Source organism: Phascolarctos cinereus, unplaced genomic scaffold, assembly GCF_003287225.1.
Source record: "Phascolarctos cinereus isolate Bilbo 61053 unplaced genomic scaffold, phaCin_HiC Scaffold_5;HRSCAF=322, whole genome shotgun sequence".
In the NCBI taxonomy this organism is placed as follows: Eukaryota; Metazoa; Chordata; class Mammalia; order Diprotodontia; family Phascolarctidae; genus Phascolarctos; species Phascolarctos cinereus.
Genome location: NW_027555958.1, coordinates 371,141,529 through 371,155,683, shown reverse-complemented (window position 1 = coordinate 371,155,683; position 14,155 = coordinate 371,141,529). Strand labels below are relative to the sequence as shown.

Below are 14,155 nucleotides of genomic sequence, written 5' to 3'. Positions count from 1 at the left end.
AGAGAGAAGTGAATGTGGAAGTTGATTAGGATATCTCTGATCAATTTATTCCTCCCAACTCAATTTATTAAATTACGAAAGATACAAAACTGGTAACAGATCTATATAATTGTATAGGTGCTCCCTATTCCTCTTTTATGAAGTCTAAAGAAGTTATATGATCAAAATTTATGGAATTACAGTATAGCTAGCTTTGGCTGGCTGAGGATTGGTCACTGGTGCCCTTTTAAAAAGGACATTCATTCAGAAAGTCAGTGAACATTTTTTAAAGCACCTACTATATATGTCAAGTGCTAGGCATACAAAGGAAGGTGAAAGATAGTCCCTGCCTTCAAAGAGCTCAAAATCTAATAGGGGTAGACAGCATGCAAACAAATACATACAAACATTTTGTCCAGAATAAATAGAAATAATCAATGGAGAGAAGGCACTAGAATTAAGAGAGATCAGGAAAGTTTTTCCTGTAAAAGGTGAGAGTTTAGCTGGTGCTTGAAGGAAGCCAACAAAGTCAGGAGCAGAGGTGAGGAGTAACAGTATTATAAGTATGGGAAGCAGTGAGAGAAAATGCCCAGATATAAAAGATGAAGTGTCTTGCTTATAGAGCAGGAAGGAGACCAATGTCACTGGTTCAAAGAGTAGGTGGGAGGTTGCTGGAGGTCAGGGGTGTGGTAAGGTATGAGAAGACTGGAAAGGTAGGGGTCAAGGGGATAGATTATGAAGGACTTTGAGTGCCAAACAGAGGATTTGGTATTTGATATTGGAGGTATTAGGGAGCCACTAGAGTTTATTGAGTAGAGAGAAGAGTAACATGGTCAGACCTGTTACTTTTAGGAAAATCACTTTAGTAACTGAATAATAGATGGACTGAAATGAGGAGGGACTTTTGACAGGCAGATCAACCAGCGATTATTTCAGTAGTCTAGGTGTGAGGTGATAAGGGCCTGTACCAGAGTAGTGTAAGTGTCAGGGGACAAAAGAGGGTGTATTCAATTGATGTTGCAAAGGTGAAATCAATAAGCCCTGGCAAAAGATTTGTGAGAGATAGTAAGAGTTGAAGATGATGCCTAGGTTGTGAGCCTAGGAGACTATGTGGTGATGCCCTCAGTAGTAATAGGGAAATTTGGAAGGGCAGAGTGTTTAGGGGAAAAGATAATGAATTCAGTTTTGGACCTGTTGAGTTTAAGATATCTACTAGACATCCAGTTCCAGATGTTTAGAAGGCAGTTGGAGATGCAAGACCAGCTAAGAGATTAGGGGTAGTTAAGTAGATTTTAGAACTGTCAGCATAGACTTGATAATTAAATCAATGGGAACTGTTGAGATCACCTAGTGAAACAGTATAAAGGGAGAGGAGAAGGCCCAGGACTGAGAGCCGTGTGGGATATCCACAGTAGCTGGAATGACTGGGATGAGGATCCAGCAAAAGAGATTGGAAAAAGGAGCAGTCACATAAGTAAGAGAACCAGGAGAGAGTGATGGGTGTCACAAAAACCTAGAGAGAAGAGATTATCAAGAAGAAGAAGATGATCAACAGTGCCATAGGCTGCAAAGTGGTCAAGAAGAATGAAGATTGAGAAAAACAACCACTGGATTTGATAATTAGAATATCATTTATAACTTTGGAGAGTAATTTAGGTTGAATGATGAGGTTGGAAATCACATTGTAGAGAGTTAAGAAGAGAAATAAGAGAGTAAATAGAGGTACTTATTGTAGATGACCTCAGGGAGTTTGGCCATAAAGGGCAGAAGAGATACGGGATGATAGAGGGAATGGAAGGATCAAGTCCTGGTTTTTTGAGGATGGAGGAGACATGAGCATGTTTGTAAGCAGTAGGGAAGAAACCGGTAGATGGAGAGATTGAAGATAAGTCAGAGAATGGGAATGACAGAGGGCAAAATCTGCTAGAGGAGACAAGATATAATGGGATTATTTGTACAGGTAGAAGGCTTTACATTGGTGAGGAGTGGGGCCACTTCTTTGTGTGAGATGAGTGAAGGAAGAAAGCTTCTGAGTGATATATGAGACATATTCTATGAGTCATTTGAGGCAGGAAATAGTTCTAAGGAGTGTGCGCACTGGCAACAGTGAAGAAAGCCAACTACAGAGAAAGAATCCAGCCCTTGAGAAGGGATTGCTCTTTGCCTTTTGCTTACACCTCTCACAGATGGCAGCAGAGGGGAGGGGATTTCTCTCCTCCTCTCATAGGTTACAGCATGTCATAGGTTTGCTTCTTGCTCAACAAAAGATGTCACATCCAGCAGAGATTGTTCTCAACAGTCAAGCTAGACAACATCTCTGAAAAGCATGACTGTTGTGAGTCAAAAAGAGAGCCAGACCTAGCCATTAAGTGCTGAGCTATGGAGAGGAACAACTCAGGGAACCCCACTGGGGGATTGACCTAGCAGAGCCACTCTACTCAAGAGGAGTAGCATCAGGAAACTACAGTAAGAGAAAGAACATTGGGGTCTTACAGTCTTAGAGATGCGAGTTGACTCAGTCACATCTTCCCTAAGTGTGTGCCCCTCTTTTTATTTACTCTTAGTGTGTAGGAGAGTTTGCCATAGCTTGATGGGGGTAGTGTTTGATAGTGACTGTTTTTATGATACCATCTTAATAAATGCTTTTAAACTCATTTTGTTATCTATTAAATGTAAAACATACCTGTGGGGGCTTGTGAGCTGTGTAGTTTTATAAATGAAGACCCACAAAAACCTTTGACCTAGGGATAGTTGATCTATGAGGATTCAACCCATGAGTACAAGTTGGGGATAGAAAGGTAATCCAGAGGGAGAACTACATCTAAATGTAACTACATATCTACCTACCTATGTACATATATAAATAAAAATGTTACACCTCTCTGGATAGTTATATAGATATGGATTGTTTATATCTATTTACATGTATACATATATGTGCGTATATATACATATTCTACAGCCCTAATTTCTTCCATTTAGAAATCTCTTTCTCTAGGAGGACTCATAACTGGCAAATATCAAAGCCCAGCTCAACAACTATTATAGATTGGGTTTGAAGAGGGGTAGGTTAAGTCTGTATAATGATTAGGCCTGGAAGTTTGCTGTGATGGATTATGAGAAGGTAAAGCACTAATGCAGGGTGCCAAAGAGAAGTTGGAACTGAGATATTGCCAAATGTAAGCCAAATATTTCACTATTATTCAAACTTTAGAGTGGTAGAGGAGGGAAGTGATCAGAGCTGATCACTTTCTAATTGCAAGGCTAAGGTCCATAGCAGATTTAACCAAGTCAGAAAGGAATCTGCAGAATTGTAGCAGCAGACAAGATCATTGCCCAGCATTTGGTTAAAGGCACCTATTTAAAGCCTACTTTACCTATTCAGAGACACTGGCCTCAGCTGGTGTAGATGATGAGTTATTGAGATGAATTTACCTTAAAATTATACCTCTGTTAGTCCTTATTTTCCAGTAAAAATGTGAAGTAATATTTGGATGTATTCCTCATTTTTGTACACAATTCATTCTTTTATTATTTACACAAATGATTTATACTTTAGTCTAAAAAGAGAAGTGCCTAAAATATTAGGCTAAGATTACCTAGTATAACTCCAAAAGCCATTATTTGTATTAAATAATAATAAGTTTTTATTATGTTGATTTTGTTCTCTTAATTATGGAGAAGCATGTGATTTAGCTATTTATACTACTGTGTATACATGATTTTTTGATATCTTCATTTAAATGTGGTTTGTTATTAAGTTTTTTCTCTTAGAGGTAAGCTTTCAAAAAGTGTATAGTTTAAAAGCTCCATGGAAATTTCTGCTGTTCTGACATTTGTGAATCACTCTAGTTGGTGATGGAGATGATTGACTATAAGAGCCCCTTTTCTGTCACAGAGTCCTTATGAAATTTTCCCGTGGGGACATATAATGGAGTTTGTCAAAGTGAAAAAGTCACAGAGCTATTTTATTTATTCATTTAAGCCAAAATGATGCTGATAGTTGTCTGGACACTTAGATTCTTCTAAATTATACAGAGATTACTAGGGAAAATCATTTTTGTATCTCCCAACCTTTTTGTGTAAAAGTATAAAGTGGAATATAGCCACAGAGCTATTATTGTCTTTCCTTTTATGCTGCTTGTAGACATTTTGCTATCCTAAGGAGGTTGTTCACAGTGTCTTCACTTTTTCACAAGGGAAGCCTACTTACTTCTTTGACTGGTGTAATAGAGAGAGCTGTTCTCAGCTGTGAGGTTCCAAGCAATAGTTAAGGAATGGAAGATTAAGGACATATTCATAATTGAATGTCAAAAAGGGACCATTTAGTATATACAAGGGATATTTATAAGAAGGGTGTCCAGAAAATATTAATAATTTTGATGTTTGAATAGTACTTTGAGATTTGCATGACACTTTGCATTTATTATTTTATTTGATCCTTATAGTAGCACATTGAGACGTACATTTGTTATTTTCCCAGTATGAGAGAAGTCAAGTGACTTGCTCATAAAGTGCCCATCTAGGAAGTATTGGAGGTCAGATTTGAAGGTATTTCTCTCTACAAAGGAAAGAGAAAGGTCAACATGATAGGGTGGATGTGCTGAACTAAGGTATAAACAAGGAAAGGGATTTATACTTTATCCATATACTGGACTAGATCACTTTTGAGTTCCCTTCCACCTCTGAGATTAAAGAATTTTCTCACCTTAACTTGGAAGTGAGTCTGTCATGTGCATTTCCTCTTCTGCTCAGATATCAGATTGTTGTACACTTTCATGGGATAATCATCAATCCTTAACATGTGGGATATTTATGCATATATGCATAAATGCATATATGCCACACGTATTCATATACACACAATCGGAAATTCTACACACAAGAAAGAGTGCAAGCTGTTGATATTTTTATGTTTGTGATACAGTCTTCTGATGTTCTTATTGGCTAGCTATGTGTTTTTTAAAAATCTTTACAGAATTACTATAGAAGAGAAATAAATCCAGGCATTGGAGCAGCTAGGTGTCAGAGTGAATAGAGCACTGGGCTGGTTACCAAGAAGACTGATCTTCCTGAGTTCAAATCCAGTCTTAGACTCTTACTAGCTGTGTGATCCTGGGCAGGTCACATAAGCCTGTTTGCCTCAGTTTCCTCATCTGTAAAATGAGCTGGAGAAGGAAATGATAAATCACTCCAGTATCTTTGTCAAGAAGACTCCAAATAGGGTCACAAAGCGTCAGACATGACTGAAACAATGGAACAACTACAACGGGTTTGCAAATTATTCAGTATGTTATTGAGTGTGTTAAAATGGTTATGTCATGCAAGGGTTGACTAGTAATCATTATGTTGTTCATTAGAATATTAACTCCTTAAGGACAAAGACTGATTTGCTTGCATGTATTTATATCTCCAGTACTTAACACAGTGTCTGGTATGTAGGAAGTACTTAATACTCTTTCTATCTGCCTGCCTATCTTTTATCCCCTACAATAAGGAGAACTTTATTAGAGGAGTATTCCTAATTTTAGTCAATGTACAATGAAAACAAAAGTGGTAGAACTAGAGAATATGTAGAGAAGAGTAACCAAAATGGCTATAAAGGGTGGAAATTTACGTTTATAAGGAAAGTTAAAGGGAATTGGGGCTATTAAACTTAAAAGAGTAAAAGGTTAATGGGCTAGTTAGTTATCTTCTTCAGTCAGGTTAGAAGTAGATGCTGTCCAGTGCTCTGTCTCTATATAACTGAATAAGAAAAATAGACTTAAAAGGGAGAGATTTCAGTTAAATATTAGAAAGTATTCCCTGTCTCTTAGCAGATATAATGTTAACAAAGGATTCACAAGCTATGTGAATGATATTAGATAATAAATTAAAGAATTTACTTTCTTTTAAATAGAATTGGGGATCTGTGAGCAAAACATAGTTATGCTAATATATGCAAAAAACATTTTTCTTTTGAGCCAGAAGCTCAAAAATTTTATTTTTTCAAAGTTCTGTAGCACTCATGTAAGTTTCCCCCCTCCTGGACATATGTTATAGGAAGATCAAAGAGAGAGGGAAAGGACCCGTGTATGCAAAAATATTCTTAGTAGCAATTTTTGTTGTAATAAAGAACTGGAAACAAAGTAGGAACCTCACAATTGGTGAATGACTGAACAAGTTGTGGTATATAGATGTTAATGGAATTATTATTGTAATGTAACAAATGACAGATGGACTCAGAGAAACCTTATATCCACTAATACAGAATAATGGGAGCAGAGCCTAGAGAAATATTGGTATGATGATCATAGTACTCAAATGGATCTGTGATCTCACTGATTTGGAAATTTCCTCCAATTATGCAGACCTCAATCTGTATCTGCTCATCCTGTGGAACACATGCAGTAAGTTCACCCCAGGGAGTCTACTGCCTGTGCTGAAGGTCTTCCAACACTTAATCCTAATTCTTCATTTGTAGCTAAGGAACACTTCTGGCTATCTGCCTATCATCTCTGGTTCTTGCTCTGTGACCAGCCCATCTTTTTTTCCCTATTAAACAGTCCTTCAGTCATGTCTTATACCTCTTCAGAATTTCTCATTGGTTCTATGCGGTAACCAGCTCATACTCACCTCATGCCTGGTAATTGCCCTCTGTGTGATAATTTTTAGTTCTTTAAAGGCATTTGTATTCTGTTTTGCTTTCACATAGAATCAAGAGTTGCCAAGATTGGCTGCGTAATCAGACTCTTAGTATGAAAAAGATGGGCCTTTGCTATCATGAGAGGTTTAGGATCAGTAAGAAAGCTTTGCAGTTTCCCAAAGGCAATCCAGCCTTTAGGCCTAACTCATTGTCTATTTGTGTTATCTGACCCAGATATGTATACTACTAGACAAGCTCTGGAGAGTGTTCATTCAGTATATATTACAAGCTATGCAATATACATTTTTCTTCTACTTTAGTCTACTTCCTTGTCTGGTTGGACAGGCCATACTCCTTTGAGTTGTTACAGATCTAAGAGACTCTCTTGATGTTCTAGAATACAATGAAATCAGCAGCATGTCTTCTACAACCAGGAGCATCTGGATTCCACAGGGATCCTCTCTGACTTGGACTTTGTGCTGCATCTTCTTCATCACAGTGGTGAATATATTTGGTGAACATATATCTACCTTTTTCATGTCTTACCTCATGTTTGTTAGCTGAAGGTTATTTGGCATGTTTAACTCTATTGTTATATCTTCCACGCAATCTTAAATAATTCTGATATATGAATAGTAAAAATATTCCTGTAAAAAAGCCAAAAAGTGGCATTTGTTCTTGCAAATCAAATACTTTTTCATAATCAGCCAATAATAAACACAATGGAGTTTTATATTTTCTAAATCTTCAGTTAATTGGGAAATGATAAAGATGTGGTCCAATGTTGAATATCACTTACAAAACACCTTATTTCTTGCTGTCAACCTCATCAAGGATACCCTCAGTTCATAATCATAATCATAAAGATTTTAGGTAGATGACAGAGCTGGGATCAGTAGTTGTTTATGTTCTTTTATTTGCCTTTTTTCAGTATTAATAAGGCCCAAGATTTTTTCTACACTTAGTATCTTCCCCTCCTTCAGACACTTTGTATTATTAGTCCCTCTACATTTCAAACAGGTTACCTCCTTCATGAATCTCCTGTACATACACCTTTCCTGTCTTTGTTCTCTTTAGTGTAATTTCTAATTCCTCTCTAACCAAATCTTAGATTGTGATGTTAGGCTTCAAGTGTGCTATTTCCACTTTCTTTGATGGAGAAAACAGTTTATCATAATGATTTTTATAAATCTTTTCCATTTTTCTTCTGCTTGTACTCCTTCCATCTTCATCCCTATGTGTCCTTGGGATGGCTTTGCTTAGTTTAATAAATTGGTTTTACCTTCCACTGCTTCTGCTTTATGAGATGACACTGCTTATAATCATCCGTTATCCTTCCTTGTAAGATTTATACAACAAGGTTTTTATTCTATTCCACTTCTGACTTTGGCAGCCTTCTCTGTATTCTGCATTTAAGTCAGATGCTTGCTAAGGATCTTCATCAGAATGCTACAGTGATCTGTACTTGGCCTTCTGCTATATAACATTTTAATCAATGATGTGAATAAATGCATAGATGTCATGCTTACCTTTCGCTCCAAACCCAGTCCTCTTCCCAACTGTCCTATTACTGTCAAGGGTACCACCATCCTCCCAGTTACCCAGGCTCACACTCACACTTAAACCATGTATCCAGTCTGATGCCATGTTTTCTTGTTTCTACCTTCATACTATCTCTCACAGCTGCCACCCTGGTAGGGGCCATCATCACCTCACACCTGGACTATTACAATAGCCTTCTAAGGTCTTCTTGCCTTGAATCTCCCTGCTGCCCCCAATCCTTCTTCCACTTAGCTTCCAAAGGGATTTTCTTTTAAAGGCATAGGTCTCTTCATAGCCCTCCTCCCCCAGGTAACACTGGTGGCTCCCTATTAGCTTTAGAATCCAAGTATAAACTCCTTTGTTTAGCATTTAAAGCCCTCACATCCTGGCCCCTTCCTTCCTTTCCAGTCTTTTTTTATACTTTACTCTCCTCAATATATTCTACGATCTAGCCAGAGTATGCTTCTTGCTGTTCTCGTATGACATGCCATCCCCTGATTCTGTGCCTTCTCACTGGCTATCCCACTTCACCTCCATCTTGTGGCTTCCCTCAGGACTTCCTTCATGACTCCGTTCCAGTCTTATCTTCTGCAGGAGGTTTTTGCCAGTTCCTCCCACAGACAATGCCTTCCCTCTCAGATTGCCTTCTATTTATATCTCTTGTATGTTCCTAGTTATTTACGTGTTGTCTTCCCCTTTAGAATGTGAATTCCTGCAAGGCAGGAACTGTGTTTTTGCATTTCTTTGTATTTCTAGATCTTAGCACAGTGCCTGGCACATAGTAGTAATAATAAGTATTTATTGAATGATTGTTTATCAGATCTGCAATAACATAGAGTTGAAAATCATAGCCCATGTGCAGAGTCAGGATGCTGCTGATTTACATGAGTTTGCATGTACACAACAGGTTATAAATCTGAAGTACATTTGGGTTGGAATAGGAGCTTTTAGCCATAAAGGGAAAAAAAAGCAGTTCTACTAGTAATGCTGAGTTCCCTCAGGTCTCCATATGTTGGTTCAACATTGTTTTTGTCCTTAATTATGTCTTTTGTCTTTTTCAGTGGAACAAAAAATATTTTGTCATTTCCCCAGATTCTGTTTTATAGGCTTAGAGGGTTAGAAGGAGATGGTTTATTTCTCCTCAGAATTAACAGAGGAGAAATTATATCTATAAATATTGTAGTCCAAAATAATATGAAATTTTTCAATGAAATCTTTTGGTCATCTAAATCTACCACATATTATATTAAAAATTAAAGCTCTAATGAAAGTATAACAAGAATTCTCACTCATTCACAGCAAACTGCATTCAAAGAATGAGAAGAACACCTCCACTGGATGAATTGCAGCCACCACCATATCAGGATGACAGTGGCTCTCCACATCTCTCATGTACACCTTCAGAAATTGGTGACAGTAAATGTGAATTTTCTCACTGTAGCAACAGTCCAAGATGTTCATACAATAAATGCCCAAGCGAAGGAAGTGCAGGACATGAAATAGAAAGTTTTCATAATAAAGGCTATGAAGAGGATGTGCCCAGTGACAGTACTGCTGTTCTTAGTCCAGAAGTAAGTAAAAGGGTACATAATGTTTCCATGTGGTCTTTGGGGTAACAGTGCAGTGCTGTGGGTATATTTGACCTTGTCCTTAATGTAGTCTTTACACTCTTGACCAAAGCCACTTAACTTCTTGTCAGGAAATCTTATCCTTGTAGTATTTTGGAATGCTGAAAAGAGAGTAGTTGGGGGAAAAAGACAAAATTTTATAAATAGACTTGCCAACATTATGATTTCAGCTTTAAAATAGGAATGTTAGTTCCTCGATATAGTGAATTTTGGTAATGTTTGTATATTGATATCATTTAGAGTAATTTTTTTTGAGGGAATTGTATTTCTGACTCAGGATGAACAACAGCAACTTAATACGCTTAAAACAAAAGTTATATTTTTGCATCAACATAAATGGGTTTAATTCTCCTTATTTCCATTATAAGGTTTGAATTTATGATAAAATTGATTTGGGGAATATTTCAGCATTTCTTTTATTTTTGAGACCAAATTGAGGCAAGAGAACAGGTAGAGGGTTCATATTAAATTTTCGAGACCATTTGGAAAGAATTGGTGGTTGCTGTTGTTTTTTCCTTTTGTATAGGAACACAACTGCAACTTTAGTTTTAGTTAATTCTTGCTAACCAGTGTCTTCAATTTTCCATTACAAATTAAAACTGTATCATTGTGGACATTGATGACTACTAACATTTGGAGAATGATTTTCTAAATAAATTAAAAGTACCCCTTGAAATGTGGAAAGGACAGTGGACTAGGAGTGATAAGACCTGGGTTCTCTAAGAAATAATAACTGATAAATATGTTTATACACACACACACACACACACACACATATATATATACACATATATATGCATACATATGTATGTATATACATTATATATGTATGTGTACATATTTGTATCACGTGTATATGTGCGTGTGTATGTGGAGAGAGAGAGAGAAAATTCTGCTTTGAAACTAAGTTGTCAAGTGCTTAGCCTCGCAGTAGCTGAGCTTTACAATGTAGACAACACAAGGACCTGATATAAAGGAGCTGCCTAGTATAGTGAGAAAATCACTTGATTTGGAGTCTTCACACCTGGCTTCAGATCACAGCTCTCCACTTCAGAGATTTCTGAACTTGAGTAAGCCACCTCACCTCTCAGTACCTCAGCTTCCTCATATGTGAAATGAGAGTTGGAAAATCTAAATTTTCCCTAAGGAAATTTCTAGCCCTGAATCTATAGTATAAGATTATATAGATTATAAAATCAGGGAAAAGGTAATTTTTCCACTGTCCCAGATAACTGATTGAATAAAAGTTCTAAACTAATGGGAAAGAAAATCTGGTGTAAAACTTTGAAATCTCTATTAAAGTGCCTAATTAGGCACTTTTATTTATTTTACACTCACCTTAATTCTGGATGCTAACTATTCATAGAATCATTTCTCAGATTCATACGAGGCTAAGGAAGCAGAGCAATTGAGCTCTGGGAGACCAAAGGTACATCTGTTGCCAGGAGCCCAGAGGAAGATACAAGCATCTCTCTTATTCTGGCATCAAATATAGGCCCCAAATAAAAATGAGGAGTGGGCCTTATACTGTGATTATAGGCTGTGTTTGTGTTGACAGACTTGTAATACTGGGGAATCTGTGTCTGTGTTCCTTTGTGTTGTGACTATGTTTCTGCGACTGTCTTTTGCTTTGGATTATATTGTAATCTGCTTAGAGTTTTAGGCAGAGTTAATCAAAGGTCTTGGCAATGAATGCTCTATCTCATGGAGCAGGTAGGTGGGGTAGTGAATAGAATATTGAGACTGAAGACTCATCTTTCTGACTTCAAATCAGACACATACTAGCTAACACTGGGAAAGTTGCTTCACCCTGTTTGCCTCAGTTTCCTCATCTATAAAATGAATGAGAGAAGGCAAACCACTTCAGTATCTTTGCCAAGAAAATCCCAAATGGGGTCATGAAGAGTTAGACACAACTGAAATAACTGAACAATAAAAACTCTATGTCACAAAGTAAATAACAGCTTCAACAGCTACATCTTTGCTAAAATTTTATGAGTGGGGTGAAACCAAGCTGATGGAGAAAAAGCAGAGACTCACCATTACTGGCCCTCCAAACAACTTTAAATAACACCTCAAAAACAATTCTGGAGCAGCAGAACTCACAGAAGGATGAAATGAAACAGTTTTCCAGACCAAGACAACTTAGGAGGTCAGTAGAAAAGATCTGTCCTACATGGGTGAGAGTGGAGCACAGTCAAGTACAGGCTGCATCACTGCAGGCAGACTCCAGCAAATCAACATCAAGCTTTGGGGGTGACTGAATTAGCTTCAGCGGCTTCTGGAGCTGTCAGCCCACAGATGTGAAGGAGGCTGGACAACTGGTCAGAAGGAGATTACAAGGGTTCATTTGTTGGCATTGGGTGCAGGACTCCATTGCATTGCCCATAAGTAGATCTGGATTATTGTCTTAGGGTGAGAAGGATCACTAGCACACCATAGCTTATGGCAGCAGGGAAGTGGTGACCCTGGTCGTAGTTCCTGGGTAGAAAAGAGTGCTTGTGGTCACTCACTGTGCAGAGCACAGGCCAGGAAAGTAGTAAACACATCTCTCCTTAGATTATGCCACCCTAGAAGAATGGAAAATTTACAGATTCCCAGAACTAGCTCTTAAAACAGCTACACACACACTCACAAAAAAAAAAAAACCTGAAGCTTGGGACAGTGCCCCCTCCACTCCTGGAACAGAGCTCAACTTTAATTAAAAGTCAAGAAATAGGCTGAAAAATGAGCAAACAATAAAAAAAGAACCTGACCATAGAAAGTTACTGTGGTGACAGGGAAGGTCAAAACACAAACTCAGAAGAAGTCAACAAAGTCAAAACTGCTACATCCAAAGCCTCAAAGAAAAGTTCAAATTGTTCTCAGGCCCAAAAAGAATTCCTGGAAGAGCTCAAAAAGAATTTAAAATTCAGATAAGAGAGATAGAAGGGGAAAAAATGGGAAAAGAAATGAGAGTGATATAAGAAAATCATTTTAAAAGAGTCAATAGCTTGATAAAGGAGGCACAAAAAATAGTGAAGAAAATATTAAAAACAGAATAGGCCAAGTGGTAAAAAAGGCACAAAATCCACGGAAGAGGAGAATTCCTTGAAAAGCAGAAGTGGCCACATAGAAAAAGAGGTACAAAAATTCACTGAAGAAAAGAACTTTTTAAAAAGTAGAATGAGCCATATAGAAAAGGAAGTATAAAAGCTCACTGAAGAAAATAATTCCTTAAAAATTAGAATTGGGTAAATGGAAGTTAATGACTCCATGAGGCAATCAGGAAACAATAAAACAAAATCAAAAGAATGAAAAAAATAGAAGAAAATGTCTCATTGGAAAAACAACTCACCCAGAAAATTGACCAAAGAGAGATAATTTAAGAATTATTGAACCTTCTAAAAGCCATGATTTAAAAAAAAAGGCATAATTTTCAAGAAATTAACAAGGAAAACTGTCGTGGTATTCTAAAATCAGAGGGTAAAATAGAAATTGAAAGAATCCACCAATTACTTCCTAAAATAAATCCCAAAATGAAAACTCCCAGGAATATTATAGCCAAATTCTAGAGTTCCCAAGTCAAGGGGAAAATAGTACAAGCAGCCAGAAAGAAACAATTCAGATGTCGTGGAGCCACAGTCACAATTACATAGGATTTAGCAGCTTCTACATTAAGGAATAGACAGTTTTGGAATATGCTATTCTGGAGGGCAAAGGAGCTGGGATTACAACCAAGAATCATCTACCCAGCAAAATGCAGTATAATCCTTTGGGAGAGAAGGGGTATGGGTATTCAATGAAATATAGGACTTTCAAACATTCCTGATGAAAAGACCAGAGCTGAATAGAAAATTTGACTTTCAAATACAATACTCAGAAGAAGCATGAAAAGGTGAATAGGAAAGATAAATCATAAGGGACTTAATAAAGTTAAGCTGTTCACATTCCTATATGGGAAGATGATATCTGTAACTTCTAAGAACTGTCATTATTCAGGCAGATAGAAATAATATACAGAGACAAAGGGCACAAGTATGAGTTGACTATGGTGGGATGATATCTAAAAAAATATAGGAGTGAGAAAAAGGAATGCACTGAGAGAAGGGAAAAGGAAGAGGTGGAATAAGGTAAATTATCTCACATTAAAGAGGCATGAAAGAACTTTTATAGTGGTTAGGAAGATGGGGGATCTGGGGTAGGCGAGTGCCTGAATCTTACATTTATCAGACTTGACTCAGAGAGAGAATAACATACACACTCAGTTGAGTATAGAAGTCTATTTCACCCTACAGGGAAGTAGGAAGGGACAGGAATAAAATAAAGGGCAGAGGCTGATAGAAGGGAGGGTGGATTAAGGGAGGTAATAGAAGTAAAATGTTTTCTTTTTTGAGGATGG

The 14,155-nt window shown here is 37.3% G+C and overlaps 1 protein-coding gene across 2 annotated transcripts in view; it reads left to right on the top strand.

The window, feature by feature from the left end:
- SYT14 (synaptotagmin 14) overlaps positions 1-14,155 on the top strand; it is a 200,118-nt gene that overhangs the window by 88,365 nt on the left and 97,598 nt on the right. For both annotated transcript variants that reach the window (XM_078156332.1, XM_078156331.1), the window contains exon 3: positions 9,446-9,717. In XM_078156332.1, coding sequence (XP_078012458.1) covers positions 9,446-9,717 — 272 coding nt within the window. The remainder of the gene's footprint in view (positions 1-9,445; positions 9,718-14,155) is intronic.